Genomic DNA, 26,400 nt, shown 5'->3' on the forward strand with positions numbered 1-26,400 from the left:
TACTCCTCTTATATCCTAACCATACATTTTGTACATCCTGGTTTTCTGAATGTGGAAACTGCAGTTCAAAAAAGATGAAATGACTTGGTCGTATACCCGTGATTCTTCAGGGTAGCTCATGACCACGATGTCTGTTTCCTGATCCATTCTTTCTGTCCAGCAGACCACTTCTGAGGGATACCTCTGGCAGTCCCGCTTAGTAGTTAGAGTTTGAAAACATTCGCTGCTTTCTCCATAAAAGGAGGAGAGAACAGCGATAATCTCAGAAAGGCAGATGATTGTCTTCAGACAAGGAAGTGCCATATTTTCTTTGGTTACACATTTTAGAACTGAATTTTTTTCACAGTAAGGATATTCTTCCCAAGACTTAATGTTAATTTTTCATTGTAAATTTTATACCTAGTTCCGGTTTCTCCCAAAGATGGGAAGATTGAGAAACAACTCACATAGAATAAAATGCACGTATTTTATATGTACAGCTTGAGGAGTTTTGATGAATATGTTCATGGTCAGGATGATCTAATTTTGCTATGTGTGCTCAATGTTTCCCAGGAACACAGTGGCTCCACTGTGCCCTCTATCTTGAACAGGATGCAAACAAATCAGACTCCCCCAACCTATAACAAAACGAACAAGTTCACATACGGCTTTCAGAACATAGTAGATGCTTACGGAATCGGGACTTACAGAGAGATAAACCCAGGTAAAAAGAGCTTGAATCTTCTAGAGGTTTGATTTTTTGTTTGTTATTTCTTCTAATGCTTCCCTTCAAATGTTCTTGAATAACTGGCTTAAAACTAACAGTGTTGTCAAGATCTCAGCTCTAGTGTCATTCCTGTAAAGACGTGCCCACTTTGACACAGAGAGGGAGGTTTGTTGCTGGGTGGCACTGTTTTAAGAGGTGGTTTTATAGGAATGAGCTCAGTGGATTGGATTCTTTTGTGTGCCCTCCCAACTATGAAACACCTGACTTTCTCTAGCACACCATTTGCAGGAAGTACTTTAAGTTTTTTCTGAGATATCTGATATTTTTAAAAGGCTTCCCTATACCAGGTTAGACAGAGAAAATATAGCAATTACTGACCATTTTAGACACAAAGCAGATTTCACAAAGCAAAGCCAGGAGAGTTAATTATTAAATCAAGAGTCTGGGAATTCGTTTTTAGCTGGAGTCTTCTACAGGACTGACTTTGCTCTGGGTTCCAGGCTTTCTCCCACGTACCTGAGAGCTTTATTCAGCTGGGAAGTGGTTGCTGCACAAGGGAAGAAAGCTGGCCTGTCAAAGGAGCAGTGTCCCAGGAGTTAGAGAAAAGGAATCAAAGAACAAATTACACTGTTGCCAGGGCTAGGGACAAAACTTGCATTTCCTGTGTTCTTTGTTTAAAATGCTAGCAGTAGGCCTAGATGCCATCAGAGCTGCTTTGTGAGGTCCTGTCATGGAAGGTTTTCCCTGAGAGTCCATCTGACCAACAGCTTGGGAGTAAGTCCCCTTGTACAGATCTTAGAGTACGGTGAGGAATGTGATCTTTTGGTGGTGGGCACAGTTGTCTGTACTTTGTCTTTTTCCTCCTTTGGTTTCTTTATAGCTCCATATACCATCATCACTTTCCCTTTCCTGTTTGCTGTGATGTTTGGGGACTTTGGCCATGGCATTTTGATGACCCTCTTTGCTGTATGGATGGTGTTAAGGGAGAGCCGGCTTCTCTCCCAGAAGAACGAGAATGAGGTAATGTTTGTCACATCTGCGTCGGACCGACACTTTGTAATTCCTCAAGCAGTCACTATAAAATTATGATCTGAAAGTCTTTTATTCGTGAAGTTATAGAGAAGTTACAGAGACCATGTCAAGAATAGAGAAGTTATATTCATTTTAACACTGAAGCGGCCATGTGCTGTGAAAGTAATTTCTTGTTAGCATTGTATTTTGACCTTTACGTTAAGCTCTCTGACCCAGGGTGGGGTAAAGTAGTGTGAGAAGAAGGGTCTAGTATATTCTCAGTATTGTCACAACATGAGCCACCGAGAGTACATTTCATTGACTTCTTTCTTCTGCTTTCCAGATGTTTAGCACAGTGTTCAGTGGCCGGTACATTATTCTACTGATGGGTGTGTTTTCCATCTACACTGGCCTCATCTACAATGATTGCTTTTCCAAGTCTCTTAATATCTTCGGGTCCTCCTGGAGCGTACGGCCAATGTTCTCTTTGTATAATTGGACGTAAGTTGCAAAGAAGAAGAAAGTCAAAGCTTATTCCTTTCCTGTTCAGCTCTGATCTTCCAGACAAGTGGTAAACTTCTACTTCTTTCAGAAGTGGCTGACAGTGTCTCTGTTTCAGAAGAATGCAGTGTCCCCTCTTATTTATGCCCCAGCCTGGGAAGTGTTTTGTGATTCTTTCAGTACTCTCAAGAAACTGAGACTATAAATGTAGGCACATTGATTCTTTTTGTAAATTAAAAGCAGATTCCCCAAATTCCCTGCTTGGTTATATAGGTGTGTTTGTTTGTTGTGTTCTTTTGTTATTGCTGATCCCTTCTCATTCTCAGATGCTAGTCCCTCCTCTTTTATTGAAGAGACAAGACAGTTGTAGTAGTTTCTTTTAGGACCAGTTTTTGGACCCTACCAGCTCTTGATAAAAACAAATGGAACTTTTCTTCTAACATGGTAGGGATGAGACACTTCGGGGGAACCCTGTTCTACAGTTGAATCCAGCTGTTCCTGGAGTTTTTGGTGGACCATACCCTTTTGGCATTGATCCAGTAAGAGCACTTCTTTTCTATATGTCTAACACCAGAGTTTTAAACTGTAACCTTGAAGTGAGAGAATTAAGTTGAAGATAAATGGTTATTTGGTTTTCAGCTGAAGGTTGTTTTTTTTTTTTTTTTTTAAGTTTATTTGTTTATTTTGAGAGAGACAGAGCACACACATGGAAGCAGGAGAGGGACAGAAACAGAAGGAGAGAGAGAATCCCAAGCAGGCTCTGCACTGTCAGCGCAGGGGCTCAATCCCACGAATGGTGAGATCATTGCCTGAGCCGAAATCGAGAGTCGGACACGTAACCTACTGAGCCCCCCAGGCGCCCCTTCAGTTGACATGTTTTTGGAAAGTCTTCTGTGTATTTGTCCAGAGTACTTCCAAACCATAAGAGACCCAAGTGCCTTGGGGACCCAAATAATTTTTCCTGCACTACTTATTTCAGAGATGGCTAATAATTTTGACCCTGGGAAAATTGATTTTCAAGACTCCTTCCCAATTTATTTCTGTTTAACTTAGTTTAGCAGGTATTTTAACAAAGCAGAAATAGTCCTTTCCTATGGGTTTTAGATTTCCATTCTTATCTTTATATACTTAAAAAACTTATCCCAGAATTAAAAAAAAAAATACTTAGGCAAATAAAATGTGATCAAATCTTTTGTATTGTGTGCTTAAAAGGGGGGTGGGGGGAGATTTAAGAATGATTTAAGGAGTACAGCATTCCAGAGGAAAAACACATCATTATGGGTCAGAAAGATCAAGGTTTCTTATAAAAAATGGGTATTAACTTGGCCTTTAAAAAATGTTTCAGATTGGTATAAGTGAGAAGTGTGTACAAAAGCATATAGGTGGGGAAATACAAAGTTATTTATTTTTATTATTATAAGAGCAGATGTTACAGAAATGCTTACTGTGGGCCAAGCACTGAACTCTGCCCTTAGTATATCTGATTTCCCCTCCAACGGTTCTTTTTTTTTCCCTTCCAAATTTTTATTAAATTCTAGTTAGTTAACATGTAGTGTGATATTAGTTTAGGAGTGGAATTTAAGGATTCATCGCTTACCTACAACACCCATTGCTCACCCCAACAAGTGCCCTCTTTAATACCCATCACAGTCTAGCCCATCCCCCACCCACCTCCCTCCATCAACCTTCAGTTTATTCTGTCTTTAAGAGGCTCTTACAGTTTGCTTCCCTCTCTCTTTTTTTCTTCCCTTCCCATATGTTCATCAGTTTTGTTTCCTAAATTCCACATACAAGTGAAATCATCTAATATTTGTCTTTCTGACTTACTTCACTTAGCATAATACTCTCTGGCTCCAGCCATGTCATGGCAGATGGCAAGCTTCCATTCTTTTTGATGGCTCAGTAATACTCCATTTTATATATACCACATCTTCTTTACCCATTCATCAGTTTACAGACACTAGGGCTCTCCCCTCAAACAATTCTATCAGGGAAATACTGCTATCCCTATCATGCAGATAAGAAAACCAAGGCTTGGAGAGGTTGGATAACATTTCACACATGCATTTAACAAATGTTTATTGAATCCTTGTCTGCAGGCATAGTGCTTGCTGGGGGAAACACAGAATTGTAAGATGTAGCTCCTGGCCTCAAGTAGCTTAGAGTCTAATAAAAATATTAGGTAACATTTATATAGGGTTCTGTAGTTAACAGAGTGTTTCGTTGTTGTTGTTGATGTTGTTTTACGTACATCTCATTTGACACTTAAGGGTAGGTGTTGAGTTTGATGTGCCTGTGGGATGCACAGGTAAAATGTCCATCAGGCAATTGGAGGTGTAGAACTGAATTTCAGGGAAAATGGGCTGGAGAGAGAACCAGCCACATGTTTTGAGATTAGAAGTCACCGAGGATAAGCTCCTTGCAAGGAGGCCGTTCAGAAAAAACGCCAGGCTCACTGGTGGAAGGTCTGGCTTATCAGGTTACTGAGTTCACACTTTATCGTAGAGAAGACAGTGGGGGTGTGAGGTAGGTTTGGGCACAGGGAAGTGACTGCATCAGAGTCAGTGATTTAGGAAATGTGATTTGATGGCCAAGTAGAGGCAGAGAACTACGGGAAAATATTACAGATGCCCAGGCCCTTAGGTGACAAAGCTTAAGGCAACTAATATTTAAAAATAGATGGAATGACAACATTAAGGGTACGTGATCAGTAAAACACAGACTGGGGGAACATCTACAAAATAAATGTTCCAACTTTAAAATATTTTGTAAGGAATTAAAAAGGAGAGCTGAAAGGAGAATTTATAGATTAGAGATTTAAGAGCTGTGTCAGTAATCAATGTAGAGACCTGATCTGTACCCTACTTTTGAATAAATGAATTAAAATGAATTATTTTTAAAAATTGGGGCACAATCAGGGAAATTTAAATACTGAGTGTATGTTTCATGGTATTAAAGAATCATTGTTAATGTTTTTGGGGGTGATAACAGCATTGTGGTTATGTTTTGATAATGAGTGCTTACCGGGGCACCTGGGTGGCTCAGTTGGTTAAGCATCCGACTTTGCTCAGGTCGTGATCTTGCGGTTTGTGAGTTCAAGCCCCACGTTGGGCTCTGTGCTGACAGCTTGGAGCCTGGAGCCTGCTTCAGATTCTGTCTCTGTCCCTCTCTCTCTCTGTACCTCACCCGCTCACTCTCTGTCTCTCTCTCAAAAATAAACATTAAAAAAATTTTTTAAGTAAAATAAAAACGAGTGCTTACCTTTTAGAGATATGTACTGAAGTATTTACAGATAAAATTATATCTGAACTTGGCTTCCAAATAATAGGGAAGTGGGGAGTAGGTTGTGTGATGAAATAAGATTGACCTTGAACCAATAGTAATTTTTCAGGGGGGCACCTGGGTGGCTCAGTCAGTTGAGCATCTGACTCTTGATTTCAGCTTGGGTCCCATGATCCCAGGATCATGGGATTAAGCCCTAGGCTGGGCTCTGCATTGAGTGTGGAGCCTACTTGAGATTCTGTTTCTCTCCCTCTGCCCCTCTTCCCCACTAGTGTGTGCTCTCTCTCTCTCTCTCTCAAAAAAGAAAAAAAAAAAAGTATGCAAGCTGGATCATAGGTAAATGGGAATTTGTTATACTCTCTACTTAAGTCTATGCTTAGAATTTTCCATAATTAAAAAAAGCTTTCAAATAGGTAAATAAGGGCTCCTGGCTGGCTCAGGTGTTAGAGCACATGACTCTTTCTTGATCATGATTTCAAGTCCCACTTTGGGCATAAAGCTTACTTTAAAAAAAAAAAATTGGGTGGCTCCTGGATGGCTCAGTCGGTTAAGCGACCGACTTCAGCTCACTTCATGATCTCTCCCTCTGTGAGTTCAAGCCTCGTGTCGGGCTCTGTGCTGACAGCTCAGAGCCTGGTGCCTGCTTCAGATTCTGTCTCCCTCTCTGTCTGCCCCTCCCCCACTCATACGCACGCACGTGCGGTCTCTCTCTCTCTCTCTCTCTCTCTCTCAAAAATGAATAAATGTTAAAAAATTTTTAATTAAAAAACTAAAAAAAATAAAAAAATTGGTGAGGGGCACATGGGTGGCGCAGTTGGTTAAGCGTCCGACTCTTGATCTTGGCTCAGGTCATGATCACAGGGTTTGTAAGTTCGAGCCCCACATTGGGCTCTGAGCTGATGGTGTGGAGCCTGCTTGGGATTCTGCCACTCCTTCTCTCTGCCCCTCCCCTGCTTGTATGCACATGTGTGCACACACTCTCTCTCTCTGTCTCAAAGTAAGTAAATACTAAAAATTTTTTTAATATTGGTGCATAATAATGTCCCGTTCATGAACTCTTTATAATGCTTTTTTGTTTCCTTGGATTGTGATAGATCTGGAACATTGCTACCAATAAACTGACCTTTCTCAACTCCTTTAAAATGAAGATGTCTGTTATCCTTGGCATCATTCACATGATGTTTGGAGTCAGCCTGAGCCTCTTCAACCATACGTGAGTTGCTGTATTTCTGTCACAGGAACACGCATAATTTAGATAATGCTTTCGCCTAAAGAAATCATGACATCTTTGGGGAGGGATTAATAACTCAGAATCCTATTCTACATTAAAGAGGTGCTTTTTATAAAAATCTCATGTTCTTAAATGAGGCTTAATTAGCATTAGTCCCTTAACAATTTACAATTGTAGTAAAGCTCTTTGAAAAACTTTATGTCATTTTCATCAAAATGAGTGAGTTATTTTTTTTTCTCTTGATGTGTAACTCACATAAAATTATAAACTCTGGTCCCAGAAGGTACTATATTTTCCAGTCTCTTTCTGATGGGAAAAGTTTGGTGGTGGGGGGTGGGGGTGGGGGTGGTACTGGAACTGTCCAAGGTCCAAAAATTTAGAAATCACAATTAATCCTGCTTCTCTCTGTTGCCTTCAGTGCATCTGGCTGTTGCTTCTTAAAGTGATAAAGACAGAATTGAGGGAAGTGTAGGTAGGAGATCTAGTGAGTACTCCATTTGGTCTGGGGGTGACCCTGGGTCTGTTCACTGTTTTGTTTTTAATTTTAATTTTTTTAAAAGTAAGCTCTATATCCAATGTGAAACTTGAACGGACGACCTTGAGATCAAGAGCCGCATGATCCACCGACTGAGCCACGAGGCGTCCCTGGATCTGTTTGCCTTTAACATTTTTTTTCTCTCTTTTTAGCTATTTCAAGAAACCCCTGAATATCTACTTTGGATTTATTCCTGAAATAATCTTCATGACCTCTTTGTTTGGCTACTTGGTTATCCTTATATTTTACAAGTGGACAGCCTATGATGCTCATACATCTGAGAAGGCGCCAAGCCTTCTGATTCATTTCATAAACATGTTTCTCTTTTCCTACGGTGACTCTAGTAATGCGATGCTTTATTCTGGACAGGTGAGTCAACCCAGAGGTAGACTGGCTTAGGTGGTTCCCTCAACCAGGAAGCCAGATATTTCTCTTCGTTTCTTTTTTAATGTTTGTTTAGTTTTGAGAGAGAGCGCGTGCATGCACAAGTGGGGGAGGCTCAGAGAGAGGGGGACAGAGGATCAAAGCGGGCTCTGTGCTGACATCAGAGAGCCTGATGCGGGGCTTGAACTCATGAACTGTGAGATCATGACCTGAGCCAAAGTCAGATACTCAACTGACTGAGCCACCCAGGTGCCCCAGGAAGCCAGATATCTGAAAAAGCCTTTAAAAATCTCTTTCTGTGGTGTTGGTGTTCAGCCCATACCTTCAGACCTAAATTCAGCCCATCCTCCTTAGCATCCTATCAGATAATTCTTGGGCTTTGCCACAATATCTGCTAATTAGTTTGAGAAACTGGATGGTGTCATTCATAGATCAGTAAGAAAATTCTGTTTGGGGGAAATTTGTGCTAGCGTTGGAAACTGCATGTTTGATTAATGTGATGTGCCTTGTCCTTACTTTGTAGAAAGGAATTCAGTGTTTCCTGGTAGTGGTCGCGCTACTGTGTGTACCTTGGATGCTACTATTTAAACCACTGGTCCTTCGCCATCAATATTTGAGGAGGAAGCATTTGGTGGGTGTATTTTTGTTGCTGAAAGATACTAGATTTTTTTTCCCCTTGAGAGCAAGGCAATTCCTCATCAGATATAATGAATTGTGCATAAGACTACATCCTCTTAAAACGCACTTGTGTCATATTCCAGCATGTGCATTGGACCTGATGAAAAAAAAATTTTTTTTTAAATCCATGTATTTGCTGCTCGAACATCTGGATTCAGCTTTGAGTAGCTTAGGTACAGGAAACAAGTCATAAGTTTCTGCCTTTCTTGGTCATGCTTTGCTCATGCTGTGCTCAGCAAAATCCAGGTCTGGGCCTGCTTAGATGCAACCTCAGCCAAATCAGGGCTGCAGGAGCTACAGGTGGGTGAACCCACTCATGTGGTTTGCCTGGGCAACCACAGGGCTGACGCTGAGACATTTTCGTTTAAAATGAGACCATGATACTTTCACCAATTGAGACATCTGGGAAAAAGATTTTTTTTTTTTAAATGCCACACATAAACTTGTGTTTACTCAATGTATGTGTGCTTATGAATTCTATACATACACACACACACACACACACACACACCCCAAATTTTCATTTCTGGCTATGCAATAACGATTACTTATTACACTGCCTAATAAAACCCAAAAGATCTTATTGCATGACTCTCATACAGCTGTTAGATTATTATTCCTGTTGGAGAGCAGCTGAGTTACAAGACCCTCCTTCTCCCTTTTCTGACCATCTTCATCCTTCCATGTACCCTCCATTCGTCTCCCCGCCTCACTCCCGCCCTCTTTTGTTTCTTTCTCCCTTCCTCTTCTCTTCCATTCACTATCAGGAAGGGCAGCCTGTGGAGGCCCCAGTCAGCCCAACCCCGAGCCAGCAGGGACTAGAGGCAGCAGCGGCTGCAACAGTGAGTGAATTAAAACTGACAAACCATCACATTTTGTGTAAAGAGGTGGCAAACAGTGCAGCAGAATTCTTTTCAGTTATATGGAGAGCATGGGACATGTGTGCTCTTGGGAAGTCCATCCTTTTCACTCATTGGGACAATGATAGAAAAGACTTCCACCTCTTACGAGTAGATTCTAATATCATCTTTATCATTGGTCTGTCTACTAAGTTTCTATTCAAATCTGTAAGTACAGTCACGTCTATGGGAGGAAAGTGGCTGTTGTACCCTCTCAGAATCCCATCATCTTAATGGGATGTATTTTGTGACCACGTATTAGATGCTTTTTCTGCATGGAGCAAGAACATTTCTGTGATTCTTGAATAAGTCTCCCTGCTCTTTAAACTTCTGCTTCGGAGTGATGCTTGGACATTTGGTCCATTTTAGCTATGACTTACTCTCCTGCCAGTCGGAGCTTATACATGTCTACTTTTTTGTAAGAGACTCAGAAGCCCTCATGTCCTCAGCTGTTCCATTGAGACCTCCACTCCGCCATGTGTCTCGTGTGTCTTCTGCATCTGGTACAATAACCAAAGTCATCTGTTTCGACTTTCCTTCTTCAAATACTAACTCATGATTCAGCAACAGCACTTTGAATGTTAAGTATTTCAATATTTTTCCCGAAAAACATCTCTTAACCAAACTGTTTTAATGTGCTAGTATCAACTTAGCCCGGTGTATTCTAGGTAATCAGTAAGATTTAAAAAATCTCACCAGCAGTAATCACACATGTACTCTTATGATCTAGTGGCATCATACTCCTTTATAAGAAAGTGAAATATTTAGATGGATAGCTCTTTCCTTCATTTGGTGTTTCTGATCATTTTAAACCTAGAAAACTGCTGTGATCCTTCTAGAACTAGTCTAAAAGGGCTGATATTTTGGATCAGAAGATAGTTTTGTTTTTTTTTTTTTTTTTAATTTTTTTTTTTTTTTTTCAACGTTTATTTATTTTTGGGACAGAGAGAGACAGAGCATGAACGGGGGAGGGACAGAGAGAGAGGGAGACACAGAATCGGAAACAGGCTCCAGGCTCCGAGCCATCAGCCCAGAGCCTGACGCGGGGCTCGAACTCACGGACCGTGAGATCGTGACCTGGCTGAAGTCGGACGCTTAACCGACTGCGCCACCCAGGCGCCCCAATCAGAAGATAGTTTAATGTTACTGTTTAAAATTATTTTCAAACAGGGATTTACTCTCTCCTTTGAGAAATGTTTTAAGTCCACAAACCACATACTATCCATTTATTGACATTCTTTTCACGTGCCCTTCTTTCTGTTAGTCTTAGCATATTTAGGATGTGCTTCTGATGCATCCGTTTTGGTGCTTTTAACTCTGTTACCCTCTTCTACGATATTGTCCAAGTGAAACGTCCCCCGTCTGGAAACCTGCACCTTCATAGAGTCTTCTTAGCCCACTGGTTCTTCTGCGAAACGTCTGGTTCTATTGAGCCTCACGAAAGCTTCAAGATGATCATTTCACAAGGACTCTGGATTCTTGACCCTAAGGGCTGAGGAGACAATCACTGATCTGTGTTTGTTCTGTTCTTTGTCCTTTGGGTTGTCTGTAAGCAGTGTGTTATGGTTTAATGTTTTCTTTTTTCTGCTGATGTGTATGTCTCATCTCCCCTTCCTGTAATTTTCATGTCCTGTGTCCTGAAGGGACACTTGCTAGTGTCTGGCTGAGAGGTTTACCCTGTCTGCCCCTCACTCTGTCAGCTGGTTGGGAAAAGCTTCAGAAATGACCTTCTGCTTTAGGATCCTTAAAGCCTGAAGCCTGCCTCAACCCTGTAACCCGTGCCAGGATATGCTGGGGTCCTCTCCTGTCACCAGTGCCCTTTTTGTACTTCCAGTCCACCTGCTGAGGTCTGTCAGGTGTAATGTTTGCATGACCTGGAGGTGCCCAGGGTCTCGGTGCTTCCCGAATCTGAGTACACATCAGAATCACCTGGTGACCTTTACGTTTGTTTCTTAGAGTATTAAAACAGAAGAAGTAATAAAGATAGTCCACAGTTCCATGACCCAGACAATCCTCCACTGACATTAAAAAGTAAAATTAAAGCAATAGGTTAGAAAATGCAAATAGTACTGAAAGTGAAAGTGCCCCTGTCCCTGGGCTCCTTCTCCTACTCAAAGGCAGGGGAATTTTGCCTCCAATATTTTTCTGCATATATCAACATATTGCTATCATCTATTGATATAAATATGTATATGTATTTGTACATGTGTATGTATACATGTTTAAAACATACTAGGAATTGTGTTTTAAACTGTAGCACTCTTTTGCCCCTTGATTTGTTAAGTTTAAAAATTTTTAGTGTATCCTGGGAGATTGTTTCACTCTTTTTTTTTTAATTTTTTTGTTTTTAACGCTTATTCATTTTTGAGAGACAGAGAGAGACAGCAGGAATGGGGAAGGGGCAGAGAGAGAGGGAGACACAGAATCGGAAGCAGGCTCCAGGCTCTGAGCTGTCGGCACAGTGTTTCACTCTTTTTTACAGTTGTCTAGTATTCCATAGTACATTCTGTTGGATATGCTAAAATTGTGTAATCACTGTCAATGATGGATGTGTTGGTTGTTCCCAATTCTCTGCTATTATAAATACAAATGCAGGGAACATCCTTGTCCACATATCTTGATAACATTTCATAAACATAGATGTTCCCAGTGGTGGGGGTCTCAAAGGGTATGTGCATTTTTTTGTGCTTGAATTTTCAAGGTAGACAATAAAAAATGCTTATACAGTTTGTACGTGGGGAAATATTTTTTAAAATATAGATTTTCTGGGCCCCACCCCAGATCTACTAAGTATACAATTTCCGGGGGTAGTATTTGAGAATCTCTATTTAATTTCAAGGTGATTCTGATGCAGCTGGCTCCCTGACCAGCACGGAAGAAGCCCTGCTTCAAGGAGAAGGAGAATTTGCCCAAGCACTGAGTTCTGGTGGTCAGTCAGCTGTAGTAAAAAGCTGCACACCAAAAGGTGAAGCTGCGAGTAGGGACCTCCGGGCAGTGGAGCAAATCTGTTGGCACATTGTGCTGCTGCCCAGAAGGCCGATTTGCAGGAGAAAAGTTTTTGAACTCTTGCCTCGTTTGGGGTCCCTGATCAGAAACCATAAGAAGTGGGCCCAGGACCTGTTTCTTTAGCTCCTGTTCACTCTGGCGGGTTAGCACTCATTGGTATTTGTCTTAACCCCAGTGCTGCCCAGTTTTGTACTCAAAGAGTCCTTTTGTCTCAGTAAGCCCAAGCTTTCCCAAGTCAGGTTGACTTAGAAATTCTGGTTCTGGAGAGCCCGCTGAACACCATGCCTGGGAAACAAGCAAACACCCATTTGACATTTGCCCACATGCCTGGAAGAGAGTTGTTGTAACACTCCAGAATCCTCCACTGAAGGAAAGGGGACTTTTTCATTCCTTTTTTTTTTTTGACCTCAGTATTCTCTGGCCGCAGGCTGATGTCCATATAGATTTCTCCCTTCCCTGATCTAGGAAGTCCTTTGTTCCTGGGCAGAAACCCAGTATGCTTCTGGGAGAAGTTGCTGGAACTCTTGGGTTCCAGTTGAAAGTTTATCAGACCAGGTTATGGTCACCATGTCATTTGGCTCCACTCCCTCTTAGAAAGTCTGATCTTTAGTTCTAGAAAAACTTAGACCACTGACAACTTTACAGATAGAGCTACACTCATTGCAAGAGTCCGTTCAGGTTAAGCTTTTCATTCAAGCAGTCATCTCAGTTAGTGTTGACCAAGGCCAGGTTGGTGAGTCTTGGTGCAGCAGGCTGCATGTTTCCTCTGATCAGAATGAGGTGGTAAATGTAGTTGGGGCTGGGGCTGGGGCGGTGCTGGTTGGGGTGGGAACAGTGGTTTGTTTTTACTTGCCTGTTGGATCAGCGGGTTTTGATTTTGTTGTTAGAATATATGCTTTTCTGAGGTTTGTATGTACTAACCATCACCCTTCCCCACTCACAGAATGTCACATTAAAGCCCAGGCAAATTCTACTCTTTCTGTTCATCTGTGTAGGGAACTCTCAACTTTGGTGGGATCAGGGTGGGCAACGGACCGACAGAGGAGGATGCTGAGATTATTCAGCATGACCAGCTCTCCACCCATTCAGAGGACGCAGAAGAGGTAAGATCCAGTGGCGTGGGCTTCCTCTCCTTCTACTGTGGGTCAGCCCTAGGCTTATTTGCATAGGAGGCCTCCCTACAGTCTTCTTAGAAAATGAAAATACTAATACTAATGATCAGCCTGCCTTCTGGGCCTCTTCGGGCACCACAGCTTTTTCCAGTGGGCCTGCTCTGAACTCTAGGTGTCACCGGCAGCCCCCATAGCAGCTTTGCTTCATGGTCCGAACTTGAATTCCGAGTTGCCTGCAGTATTCTGCGCGCAAATCTCAATTACTAACTGTGCTCCTGGGGACCGAGGGCAGCGGAGACCCCGGCTTCCCAGGTCTTATTACCAGAAACACAGGCCCCTTAGGGCAGCCTCTTCATCCCTTGCCCCTTCCAGGAATGGTTCCAGTTGGAACTGTAATCGCTGGTCCTTTTAAAGTCTTGTCCCACGAATCTGCTCTCTGTGGCAGATACATTATTTGAGCTTTTGAAAAATGTTATTTGCCTACTTTTTACAGGGAGGGTGAAAAGCAGTAAGGTCAAATTAGACTTTTCCTTAAACCACCACCTCCAAGCTGCTTTTTAAAATCCGGTCTGCTTGCCTTGACCCCTCATGCCACAGAACCTGTGAACTGAACTTGTGAATGTCATCTATTTGTTATATTCTTTTTTCCCCCTTGTTATGTTCTTTTTCAAGCAAATAGAATAGGAGTTGAGGACCCAGGTGACTGAACTTTTCAGTCTAACTGACCACTTCCACTGTGTGTATGACATTTGTATAAAAAGGAATTGCAAGGGTCGGGGTGCCTTTAAAAAATATGTATCTTCATGCTCTAAATCCTGCTGGTTTTGCTCTCTGTATGCTGAGCATGTCTGCCTCCAGCACGTTAGACCCATTTAACATTAACGGTCTTCCCCGAGAAACAGTCAGTAACCTTGTGCTTATGACTCGTGACCTTGTGTGGCATGGCTTCCCACTAAGTGTAAATTTGTGTTTTCAAGCCTACCGAGGACGAAGTGGTAAGAAACAAGCTGGCTTTGCCTTCATGTTTATCTGGAGCTTCTCTTCCCATCCTTGTGATCACTCTGCTGACCCTGCCGCAACCCTGGGGCCACATGTGACACCTGTGTGTCCTGCATCTCACTGGCCATTTCTAACCAGTCCGTGAACCTGTGTTCTGAGAACATCCGTCTCCATTAACTGCATCTCATGTCGGTCACCTCTGTCTTTGTTTCGTTGACTTTGCTGATCTAATACCTCTGAGAATGGCTTTGAAAGGAGCTACAAGTAATGTCTGCATTGGCATTCTTGAAGTGACCCCCTTGGGGGTCAAATCCCATTGGTCTTTGCCTTCCTGTCCTGTGATGTTATGTATGGTATGGTCGCTCTGCTGCTGGGAGTAGCTGTTTCCTCCTTGCTCCTCTGAGAGCTTGTGAGTAAAGCTCACCCTTCCTCCCTGTCTGAGATGCAGCCACCCTCTTCCTACTGTCCTCATCAGCTTGATGATGCTTGAAGTGAGAATTGCTGGACCCTCGCTTGGGGTCACTTGTACCTCCACTATGACCCAGGTGGGAGGGAGACAGCTTTCAAGAGGAGGCTTTGCCTCTCCGATACATCCCAGAAAAAGCAATCCCAGCTGCATGAAAGGAGTTCATATTAATACCAGGTAATAGAAACAAAGTTGGCTATTCAGGCCACATTTGGAGTAGAAGGCCTTTGAGCTCGGCAGTAATTCATTTAGCAATACACACATTTTGAATTGGGTGTTTTAAAGGCCTTGCTGCACTGTTTGCATCTTCCCCCAAAACTTTTCTCTAAAATATCTAGACCCATGAGCCCTCCCCTTTCCTGGCTCTCCTGGTCCTCTCTAAAGGGGCAGTGGGATGGGAATGGGAAAACCTTTGCTGATTCTGTGAAAAAACAAAAACAAAAACAAAAATAAAACAAAACAAAACAAAAAAAACAGGCAGTGCTCGATCTTCCTGAAGGCTGGAGAGCCTCTTTTGCTGGCCTCCAGGAGCCTCTGGTTCCTTTGGACTGCTCATCTGTTCACAGTCAATGGTGGAGCTGCCTGGAAGGGCTGGCTGGGAGTGTGTTCCATGATAGTGAGGAGCCCAGCCCTCTCCCAGTAACACAACCTCCAGCAATACTGCTCTTTTAAGTGCCTTCCTAGTTGAGCACCCAATGCCATGGCCGTTGTCAGAACGGTCCTCATTTGTAGCCATTCCTCAGGGGTGTTGGACATCCACACCAGATGGACTGTGATTCAGCCTCCCGAGTCTCTGGCCCCTCAGCTCCCTCAGGGGTTCAGCTTCCCATGGCTTCCTAAATAATGATGACATTTTATCAGGCACGTGGGCAGTCTAGTTCTCCACAGCCAGATTTAGATCGGGTTAAAATTATCTAACCTAAAGATTTCAAACCTTTTTTTTTTTTTCTTAATCCAGCCTGGAAGTTCTTCTAGAACTTCCCCTTTTTGCTTGGCTGTGAAAACCCATTTGCCCCATGGAGGCCATTATTCCAGCCTGCTAAAAGCAGCAACCCCTCTCCCTGGGGAGCACTCAGTCCAGTTGCAAAGCAGGGCCAGGCTAGTTGATTGTCTGGGAAATCTTTAAAGGCTGTAACCATTCAGCAGGGGTCAGTCGCCCCTCTCCCTATTGTGTCATCTCACCAGGTGTATTCATCCCACCCATCCATCCACCGCACCCACGCACCCGCCCATCCATCTGTTCATTCATCCTGCCCATCCATCCATCTGTTCATTCTTTTATCCCACCCATTCATTCATTCACCCTCTATGTGTCAAGCACTCTGTTTGGTATACAGAAACTGCGAGAAGAAAAACATAGTCCTTGCCCTCAAGGAACTCCCAGACAAATTGAGGAAACAGTCTGGGTGACAGGTGGTGTGACTGAGGTGTGCCCAGGATGCTGTGGGAACACAGAAAGAGGGCACCTGACAGGTGCTGGGGTGGGAGTGGAGAAGAGGAGACCAGGAAATGGTTCCCTAAGGAAATTGTTGCTAAGCTTAGTCTGGTCAAGCAGGAGTCTCTTTGGGAGGATGATGGGAATGCAGACCCATCGGTGTGTATAGTTATCTTAAAGACACGGGCCTGCGGACCCATCACATTTGGGGGATAAGCAAGTTCATAGCTTGGCTGGAGCTTAGGGCCAGGAGTTGGAGACCAGTGAGAGGTGAGCCTGGAGGTTGCAGAAACAAGCCGCAGTAAAGTGTTTGGATAACAAGGAGCCGTCAGGGGACCATGAAGCCGGAAGTGTCACAACACATGTGCGTGGCTCTAATGGGGGTGTTATGGGAGGTAGTGGATTGGGGAGGGGTCACAGTCTGGAGGCATGGAGACCAGCTAGTCTGATAGGAGTCGTGAAACAATTGGGAAGCCTCCAGTGAAGTGAGGCGTTTGCAGGGAGTTGGAAAGGGAGGGACCAATAATGAGATTAAGGAAGAAAGAGCTACAGGTCCCAGGGCCTTAATGAGTGTAGGCAGTGAGAGTGAGTGAGGATTCAAGATGGACTTCCAGGCTTGGGTGCCTGGGGCCCTAGTGGTGACACTCCATCAAACATGGGACATGGAGTAGAAGTCGTGGTGGGGTCAGAGGAGAGCAGTTAATCAATCTGGGTGGCACTAGGAAGAGATATGGCACGGCCAGTTGGAAATGGGCAACACGAAGATGAAGACGTCCATTTGGGAGTCCTAGGGGTGGCCGTCAAAGCCGTTCCTACTTTCATAGAGCTCTTAGGAGCAGACACCAGTGCCCCTCAGGGCCAGGACCCTTCCTGCCTCTGAGCATGGGTTCTGGGTGATGGCCAACAGTGGTGGGAGAGCTCTTAGCGGCGCTGTTGGGATTGAGGTAACTAGGATTATCTTAGTTTTCAGAGTAACTAGGAGGCTTGAAGAACCTACTGCAGAAGAAAAGCCCAGAAATACTCAGAGTGTAGATGGTCAGAGGTGAGGGAAACTGAGGTAGTCGCCCAAAGGTGGTGTGTTGGAGCTGGCCTCTCTCCCCACTGACCATACCCCTGAGGGCCTGGGCTGTTAGCACTTTACCAGCCAGCTCCTCCTCTCGTCCTGCAATTTCCCAAGACGTTTCTGGTGTCCTTTGGGAGTGGAGTCATGTGAGTCTTGAAAGAAACTGGTAAAAAATAGACTCTGACCTGAAGGCAAGGGGAGGCCCTGTGCTTCTGGGGTTCTAGGCTGGGCTGCATGGGAGGAGCATGGGAAGAGCCCGCCTCCTGCTCTCTGGTGGCTGCTGATGGCTCCACCTGGCCACAGGAGAGGCCTGAAGTATGCCTGATGCTTCTAGAGCATACCAGTAATTCTTCCCTGGCTGTGCTTGGAGCGGACCTACAAATGAACTCCTGAAAGTTTGTTCTACCCCTACCCCTTTACTCTGAAAATGGGTTTTTTAAATTAATTAATTAATTTATTTATTTATTTTTAACATTTGTTTATTTTTGAGAGAGAGAGCGTGAGTGGGGTCGGGGCAGAGAGAGAGAGACACACACACACACACACACACACACACAGAATACGAAGCAGTCTCCAGGCTCTGAGCTGTCAGCACAGAGCCCGATTCAGGGCTCAAACTCAAGAAACATGAGATCATGACCTGAGCTGAAGTCGGACGCTCAATCGACTGAGCCACCCAGGTGCCCCACTCTGGAAACAATTTTTGATGTTGAAAAGAAAGCTGGGAGAAAGGGAGCGTGAGAAAAACAAATACGAAAAAACAATAGATGTTATGTTTGGTCTCAGTCAACTGTAGGATTTTGTGAAACTTTTGCCAGAATTTCCCTGTGTAATCTTTTCAGAAGTGACAAAAGAAAAAGGAGGTTATCTTGTTCCCAATAGGTTATCAGAATAATGAGTGAAGTGGCTGTGGAGGCTTAGTCTTGCCTCAGCAGCTCCTGGCCTGTTGGCCGGTGGCTGAAGTGTAGCCTGGGAAGAGGCCGTTCTGCTCTCATGGCTCAGTTAGAATAAAGCACTTCACTCGGGCGCCATAAAGAGGAAGTTGGCTGGAGCAGGCCCAGCAGCAGGGCCCTAAGAGTCCTGGGTCCAGACAGTCCATTTCTCTGAGTGCTCTTAACTCGGCATACATTCCACCCCTGGGCTTATAGCCTAGCAAGGTAAAGAGAAGAATCTCATTAAGATGTAGGTCATTAAAATATAGGGTATTAAGGGAAATGGGGTATCCAGTTGGGGAGCTAAGCCAGGCAGGATTTCTGGGGACGGCTGAAGACATCACCTGAATTCAACGCTGGGATTCCTGTTCCGTGTAACTGTTAGTGCTCGGGCCCAGGCCCAAAGTGCCAGGTGACCATCACGTCCTTTCTGCACATCCCCTCCCAGCCTTATATCTTCTCTCTGGTTTTTCTCCCACGAACAGTTTGACTTTGGGGACACCATGGTCCACCAGGCCATCCACACCATCGAGTACTGCCTGGGCTGCATCTCCAACACCGCCTCTTACCTGCGGCTCTGGGCCCTCAGCCTCGCTCATGCACGTGAGTGTGTTTCTCCCAGATTGAAAATTAGGTTTTCCCCTTCTCTGGGCACTCTCTCGGATGCGGAGCTTAAATAGAGTGGAAATAACATAAAGGCGCTGGAATTATTCAGACTCCTGAGTCCCAGGAGAAAGATGTCCAGATGGGAGGACCAGCACTTTTGCCAGATTTAGCTATGCACGGTGGTCCTGCCCAGGTTGCAGGAAGCCACGGTGCCGCAGACACTTCAGGAGAGGGATGACGGAGCAGAATCCAAGGCCCGCAGCACCTCTTGCCAAACTGAACCGGATGTCCTGTCTCTCCCCATTCCCCAGAGCTGTCTGAGGTGCTTTGGACCATGGTGATCCACATCGGCCTCAGCGTGAAGAGCTTGGCAGGAGGTTTGGCGCTGTTCTTCATTTTCGCCGCCTTTGCCACCCTGACCGTGGCCATCCTCCTGATCATGGAGGGCCTTTCGGCCTTCCTCCACGCGCTGCGGTTACACTGGTGAGGAACAGCGAGTTCGGGGGCTGTGGACGTGTCCTTGGCTGCACTGAGGGCGGCTTTACTCTTGTACAGAATCCAGAGACGCTAGGAAGTGTCTGCTTTCATTCACATCATTCTGCCCGATGACCTATGTCAGGAGTGAGCATCAGGAAGTGTCCCCACAAAAGCACAGCTCACCTTTCAGAGCCCCCCAAGGGACAATTCTCTGGTGGATGTTGTCAGATTCCTTCTCCCTTTAGCATTCTTCACTGCTCTTGAGTATGGCTTAAAAGACTGAGGTTGTTGGTTGGTTTGGTTGTGGTTTGTTTTTTTTTTTCCCCCTTTGGCATAAACTTTCTCCTGTCTTCAGAGCGATGCAAGCAACTCTGGAGTAGATTCGCAGTCCAGGAAAGTGCTAGAGCACACTGTACCCCAGTTTTGTCCCCCTCGTTCTGTCATTGTGCCAGTGTCTTTGGGGCAGACCCCTAGCAGTTGACATAGGTAGGGGGATTCCTGGTTCCATAATGTGGAGCTCAGTTCACTGAAGCAGCACCTTCACAAGGACAGGTTTGGGATTTGTTTGTGTTCTTTAATGTAGTTTGTGGGCTCTTAATGGCTCTGCACAGAGAGAGCCAGCTCAGCCCCAGGGAGTAGGAGAGCTGGTGTCTGGTCCAGGCAGTGACCCTGTGACCTCAAGGTAGCGTTGCCAGATTTAGTGAATAAAATTCCGGGACACCCAGTTAAATTTCAATTTCAGATACACAATGAATTTGCATTGGGACATGGATATGGGACATATTCATGCTAAAAATTAGGCATCTGGTACTTTATCTGGCTTCCTTACCTTAAGCTCTGGAAGCTCTGGACCCTCTCCCTAGAAAAACATCCCCCACAGCAGTTTTACCCGTTTAAGGGGTCACAAACTCACTGGCCCTACATTAGGAACCCGCAGACGAGACGGGTCTGTGTGGTGCTAGTGATCTCAAGCTCAGACAGGGCGTGGAAGGTTTCGTGACATCAGTTTTCCAAACCTGAACCCAAGGATCGTCTTCCCCAACCCCCTTTTCTTTGACTTTTCTCCTGACTTGGTTATGCTGAGCCCCCTAAAAAATTCCTGTTTGCTGTTGTAAATGACAGAGGGGACTGGGAGGCATGTAAGGACAGGCCGTAGCTGGGACTTACCCTTCCCTCAAAAGCTCCTTTTAAAGAACCCGTCCTGCTATGTCGGTCAATATTCTTTCTCTGGCTGGCTTTTCTCCTCCTTGCCGCCCTCCTCCCCACCCAGCTGTTGTTTATTTACTGTCCAACCAGGAGGTTAGGAGCGCTGTGTGGCTCAGGCTGCTGGCACACTACCCTGTTCTCAGCTTATCAGCGTTCTCTCCCCAGCACACTTCCTCAGCTGCTCGGTATGAGGGAATGTCTGTGTAACCAGCCTGTGGTGACTCACTGTTTCTTCCTTCCTTTCCCGGTCACTTCTCTGTCTCCTGAGCCCTGAGCTTGAGGGGCCAGTCACTACCCCACCTGAATTCCAGCCCAAGTGGGGAGCCTGTTGCCTCCTCCCTGGGCGGGCTGGGGAGCAGTCAAGGTGCTGGGTCAGAACCGTCTAAGCAGTGAGCTGAGCATACCCCAGGGCAAGGAAGGTCACCTGGGCTTGGGCCTACTTTCCAGAGTGAACTGAGGCAGCTTGGGAGGTCATGTTTTGTTGCCAGAAGGATTATTTCTTCCTCGGGCTCACCTGTGGCCTTCAGGTGAAAGTGTCTTCTCATGTCCTCACCAGTGAGCCCAAAGACCTGATGAGTGACAAGAGAGCAGACTTCATTCAGAATTAGGCGCCACTGGGTTTGAATTCCAGCTCTGCTGGATCTGGCTGGGTGACCCTGAGGAGAGCACTTACCTCCCTGAACCTCAGTTTCTCTCATATGCAGAGAGGAGGGTATCCATGTAACATGGTTGCCATGATAATTATGAAATTAATGCATATACCAAGCGACTGTCACTGTGCCCAGACACATCGTAAACTGGTGTTCAAGTGTGGGTCACAGCCACCCTGCTTAAAAGTGGGGTGCCCTGTGGGGAGGGCATCTTGGCTGTGGTCCCTTCTAAAGAAACTGCATTAAGTCTGTTGAGAGAGAGGGGACACCCCAGGGGGAGGCACATCTGAATGCCTGTAGTTTTCAAGAACAGGCTCATCAACAAACTTGTAGGTTTGTTTGTTTGGGTAGTGGAAGGATCGCATAGAGGAGGAAAAAAACCAAACAGCGAAACTCCTTTATAGAGCTTTCAGAATCCCATCGTTGGAGGCTTATTTGGAGAATCGCCCTTAGTGAAAGGGGGTGAGTGACCCGGGTGCTCATGCTCCCCCTTCTGGCCGAATGAGGATGTGCTGCAAGGATTCCCAAGTCTTCTAGTCCACCAGGACTGCAGGAATTCTGAGTTGTGGCCATCTTGTGAGACGGGACAGCTGGTCCTGCTGCAAGTGGCTGCAGGGACATTGCTGCTATTTTTCCTGGTGTCTGGCCTGGGCATCTTCCAGCCTGTCACTTTACTCCTGGTTGTCAGCTGGGGTTTGCTGATTCTGATGTAAGGGCTACCCATTTTACAGGTTTAGATGTCTTCAGTGAGGACAAGAAAAACAACATCTGCTTTGGTAACGAACAGAATCTCACTAGTGAGATTCATGTAGGGTCCTTAGGTGGTGGGTGATATATTTGAAAACATTAATGAACAGGTTACTTTACCAACCTAATTCTGTTGCCTTCTGTGTTACACGTCTATTTTTGCCTACTATAATTAGCTGTCTTTTCTTTCTCAGAAAAGGCAAAGGTAGGGAATATGATTTGTAGTTGCAACTGTGGACACCAAACTGACTTTAGTAGAAAGACTGTTGCTCCATGGCCTACCTTCAGGAACCTAATCCCTTCTTATCTAGCAAATTCCACATATGTATAGATTTGCACACTTGCACACTCACAGATTGTTTGAAGGCCAAAGGAAAATGGGGACCAAATTGCTGTAAGGAATGTAGTGGGGCCATAGCAGGACACCATGGGATGGTTGCAGGAATGGCTGGCCCAGGAGAAGTAGGAACGCCTGAAGTACAGTTCCTGGCTGCCATTATTGCCTTGACATTTGGGCCATCAGACAGATATGTGTGCCAGGCCCCGGACTACTCAGAGAGTGGCAGAAAGGGCCAGTGAAGCGGCTCAGCCCAGAATCCTTTCTAAAACTGCTTCCTTTCAGCCACAAGCCTGCCAGGAAAGGGAGGAGGCCTAGGACTCCTTTCTCCTTCCCTCACTCAAGGAAACAAGGTTTCCTGTTACATAGCAGGAATGAATGCTCTGTGGACTCCCACTTACCCTTCTGGGCCACTGGGTGGCCTTTGCCAGGTCCTGGAGCTGGAAGGGGTGACACAGAAACCCATCCGACTTCCTGAGGCCCTCCTCCCAACTGTGGAATTCTAGAGGTACTTTTCAGTGACTTGAGGCCCTGGAGGCTCCCTGAGTAGTATAGCAGACCCTTAAAATAGGAGGGACCTGCAGGACAGCCAGCAGGGCCCTGTGGGCCCCAGCGCAAAGAACTTTGTGTTTGTACTTTCTCAGGAAGCACACATTTCCCTGGTTGGGAGGGAGAAGAGGGCGGGGAGCCCGACAGGGAGATTGCTTTCCAACTTTGTTCTGGGAGGATGGGGTGAGCGAGGCTGAGCAGGGAGGTGACGTCAAGCTGACCCCGAGATGCCCAAGATGGCCCTGGACACGTGCCCCCCTTCCTACCCACTGGGCCCCATGGATAGATGAGGCGCACAGAGGAATGGCAAGAGAAGGATGGTGATCCCATGGGCATCTGAAAATTTTTGACGCTTCTACTTCATTCGGCCAGTTTGGAATTTGAATTGTTTGTGTGATTAGCCAGCCAGGAGATCTCCTCATAGACCCTAAGGTGACTTACCCACCATCTGGCTACATATTGTTGAATGCAAATGGGATGTGAGGCTGTTTTTAGCTGTTCAGAAATGCCCTTCCCATATGCAAACAGCCTACCCAGCACGAAGCATTTGAAGCATTCGGGCCCAGCAGCAGCGGGTGAGAAGTGGGAACCGACCTAATTCCCACAACAGAGGCCTGAGTAGCTGTAGCTTGTAGGACTTCTCTGGGTGTTAGGATATGGGGACGAGTCCAGATCCTGGTTTGGAATCGCTCTTGCCGGGAATCCTGGGACTGACTTCAGTTTGAAGCCCCCTCCCCCAGATCCTTTTTCCCTGAGGGGCTTGGCCCAGGGAACTCTCCAGAGTCCAGGAGGCTTGGGGACCTGGGCCCAGCCTGTGGAATGTGGGGCTGGGAGGAGAAGGCTGCCTGTTCTTACACCCACGCAGAAAATTCTGTTCACCTCTTGTCCCCAGGGGGTGGAGCTGGCAACTCCAGTGTTCTCAGCCAGCACCCCAGGGCTGACGGGGCCTCTGAGGACCTCTGCTGCAGACAGCCCTTCCAACGTGCAGGCACCCCACCCCCACCCCCACCCCTGGTTTGGAGGCAGGATGAAGCCCTGCCCTGCACCAGAGCCCTTGCCTGAAGCCCGCCCCCGCCCCCAGCTCTGCCTGTCCTTGTGGGGACTCTGGTGCCCCCAGGGGCACACTGCACTGAGTGGAAACTATTCCTCAGGGCAGCTCTCCTTGGCTTTTTTTTCCTCTGAATCATGCATTTTTCTGCCCATATTTGGTGGTGATTTGGTTGCTGGGCAGCCATCCAGGGAGTGTGCAGGGGGAAGCACGGGCTGAGCCTGGCTCTGCTGCCGGGAGCGCGGTCTTCCTGCCCCTCAGAGTTTGAAGGGGCCCCAGGGAGACCATTGGGGATGGATCCTGAGCTGCCTGGGAAGGGAGGTGAAGCTCTGCTTTTCCTTTCAGCCCCTGGGAGAAGAATTCGTTCTCAGATGTTTTTGTAGTTGGAGAATATTTTGGCCATTGCTTGGAGAAGACTTCCCCTCCTGATTTCCACCCCCCTTTCCTGGGAATTTCCTCCTCTAAAGCGCCCATCGCCCAGCGTTTACTCACAGCCCTCCCTTCTCCTTCCTCCAGCAAGAAAAGAAACAAACAAGGGTGCTTGCCAGAGCTCCTGCCGCCCAGGGGCTTCTCAGAGAGGTCTACTGGGAGCCCCTGCCAGGAGGGGGGTGTTTAGGGGACACTTCTTCGTTGTCGTTAGAGACCCAAGCCAATCATTTAGCACATGGCTAGACAGAGTTTTGCAGAAACACTCTTGCTTAGTAGAACAGAGCGAGAATTGAGGACAAACCAGTGCGGAGATGTTCTGCACTCTCGCCCAGGGCAGGTTTGGGGCAGGCCCTGGCTGCAGAAGTGGGGCCTGTGTGCACGGTGGGAAGCGGGCGGGGGCTGGGGCTTGGTGGGCGGCCGAAGGCTGAGCTCAGCTAGGAAAATGAGGGGAGGAGCATCAGAGCATCTTCCTAGCCCAACTGTGAAATCCCAAAAGGATTTTGTGGAATGACGACTTTCTTTTTCCCTTTCCCCAGGGTCGAGTTCCAGAATAAATTCTACAGCGGAACCGGTTTCAAGTTCCTACCCTTCTCCTTTGAGCACATTCGGGAAGGGAAGTTTGACGAGTGAGCCCCATGGAGGGCTGTGTACCACAGGCCACCCCCCCCCCCCGCCCCCCGTCCCTCCACAGTTGTTAGCTCTGCTCCTCTCGCCTGTCGGTTGTGATCCCTGGGTATCGGGGCATTTGTGTCATCCCAGCCACCCTCCCATCTGTGAGTCATTTAGATAGATCCAGCCCTCCCTGGGTCCCCCACCGCCACCAACTTCCTGTGTAGTATAGTGATTTTCTAGAGAGAAGCTGGGCTCTGGCTGTCACTCACACCTACTGGGCACCAGCCTTGCCCTCCCAGCCTCTGTCCAGCCAAAGACAGCCTCTCCTCTGTCCTCTGGTGGTGAGCAAGTTTGCATTTTACGTGTGAGCCCAAAGCCCATGGAAGAAGCACCTTTCACATCCACACTCAGACTTTGAGCCTCCTGTTCCTGCCACTCTAGTCACTGGTTGGGGGTAGGGGTGCTCTTGAACATACCCAACTCTTGGGTTAGCAGGGGCGGGTCCAGGAAGAGGGCACTTCTGTTCTCTGCCTATCCCTCTGGCCTTCAGAGCAGTTGTTAATCGGGAATTTAGCTGGACCCAGCTGTGCCATCGTGCATGGCTTCTCCCTGTCACTCCCAAGAGTCCCAGGGTATACCCAACACTACCTCCCTAACCTGCACCCTCTCCTCCTCCTTCCCAGAATCCCCTCCTTCCCCCTGCTCCTGTTTGTACCCGGTGTAACAGCACAGCAGGGAGTGACCCAAACAGAGGTCCTGGCTGCCTGCTGTGGTTGGCTGCTGCTTCTCAGGCCATGTGCGGGCCCTGCCACAAGCATGCCCTCTGGGCACACGGTTCAGACAGAGGCTATTTCTGGGTGCAGACCCCACAACCTTTCCCCACCCCTAATCGTGAGTCTCGAGGGCAAGACTGTAGTCATCAGAGGTGGTTCTGCCTACGGACCTGCCTTGCTCTGCCTTCCACTGCCCCTCCCCACTTCCACTGGGGTCCCAAGTCAAGGGAGCGGGGTCCTGGGCAGGGAAGGTCGGTGCCATTTACAGTTTGCTGATTGGAGGTGACCGCCAGGGCCACAGTGCCCCTGGTTGTGAGAGCCTTGCCCTGTGGGCCGATGGTGAGCACCCCCAAGGGCCACCTCTCCTGTCCCCCCCATGCCAGGCTATGGCTCTCAGGGCCTTGTAATCATGTGTTGGCACAGCAGCCCGGGCTGCTTCAGCCAAATCGAACCCTGTGGCCCTCAGTGGTCGAGATAATCCCCTGAACTGGCCAGGCCCCTGCCCTCCTCCTACCCTGGCTTTTCTGAGTTACTTAGAGCTGCTCACGACTCTCCTGGGCATGGGTCACCCACCCCCGCTTCACCATGTGCTGGCCAGTGTGACCTGCCCCGACTTTGTGCAGATTCCCTCCCCTCCGGGCTGGTGGTTTACATGATGCCCTTTGCTCTGTTTACAGCAGGGTTTGCCTCAGAGCTCTTTGTCCGGAACCCTGCCGGAGGCCCTTC

At 46.7% G+C, this 26,400-nt stretch overlaps 1 protein-coding gene across 8 annotated transcripts in view; it reads left to right on the plus strand.

Moving 5' to 3' along the window:
• Positions 1–24,979, plus strand: part of ATP6V0A1 (ATPase H+ transporting V0 subunit a1) — a 53,967-nt gene extending 28,988 nt beyond the window's left edge. For 3 of the 8 annotated variants that reach the window (XM_042916988.1, XM_042916989.1, XM_042916993.1), the window contains 11 exons: positions 553–703; positions 1,587–1,726; positions 2,061–2,218; positions 2,667–2,757; positions 6,595–6,713; positions 7,419–7,635; positions 8,174–8,281; positions 13,229–13,336; positions 18,726–18,843; positions 19,158–19,329; positions 24,826–24,979. In XM_042916988.1, coding sequence (XP_042772922.1) covers positions 553–703; positions 1,587–1,726; positions 2,061–2,218; positions 2,667–2,757; positions 6,595–6,713; positions 7,419–7,635; positions 8,174–8,281; positions 13,229–13,336; positions 18,726–18,843; positions 19,158–19,329; positions 24,826–24,919 — 1,476 coding nt within the window. In that variant the 3' untranslated portion in view covers positions 24,920–24,979. Of the gene's footprint in view, positions 1–552; positions 704–1,586; positions 1,727–2,060; positions 2,219–2,666; positions 2,758–6,594; positions 6,714–7,418; positions 7,636–8,173; positions 8,282–9,095; positions 9,171–9,652; positions 9,775–13,228; positions 13,337–18,725; positions 18,844–19,157; positions 19,330–24,825 lie in introns of those variants that run through there. The other 5 variants (XM_042916991.1, XM_042916992.1, XM_042916996.1 and 2 more) reach the window with 4 other exon arrangements.
• The last annotated feature ends 1,421 nt before the right edge of the window (positions 24,980–26,400 follow it).

Source organism: Panthera leo, chromosome E1 (assembly GCF_018350215.1).
Source record: "Panthera leo isolate Ple1 chromosome E1, P.leo_Ple1_pat1.1, whole genome shotgun sequence".
Taxonomy (NCBI): Eukaryota; Metazoa; Chordata; class Mammalia; order Carnivora; family Felidae; genus Panthera; species Panthera leo.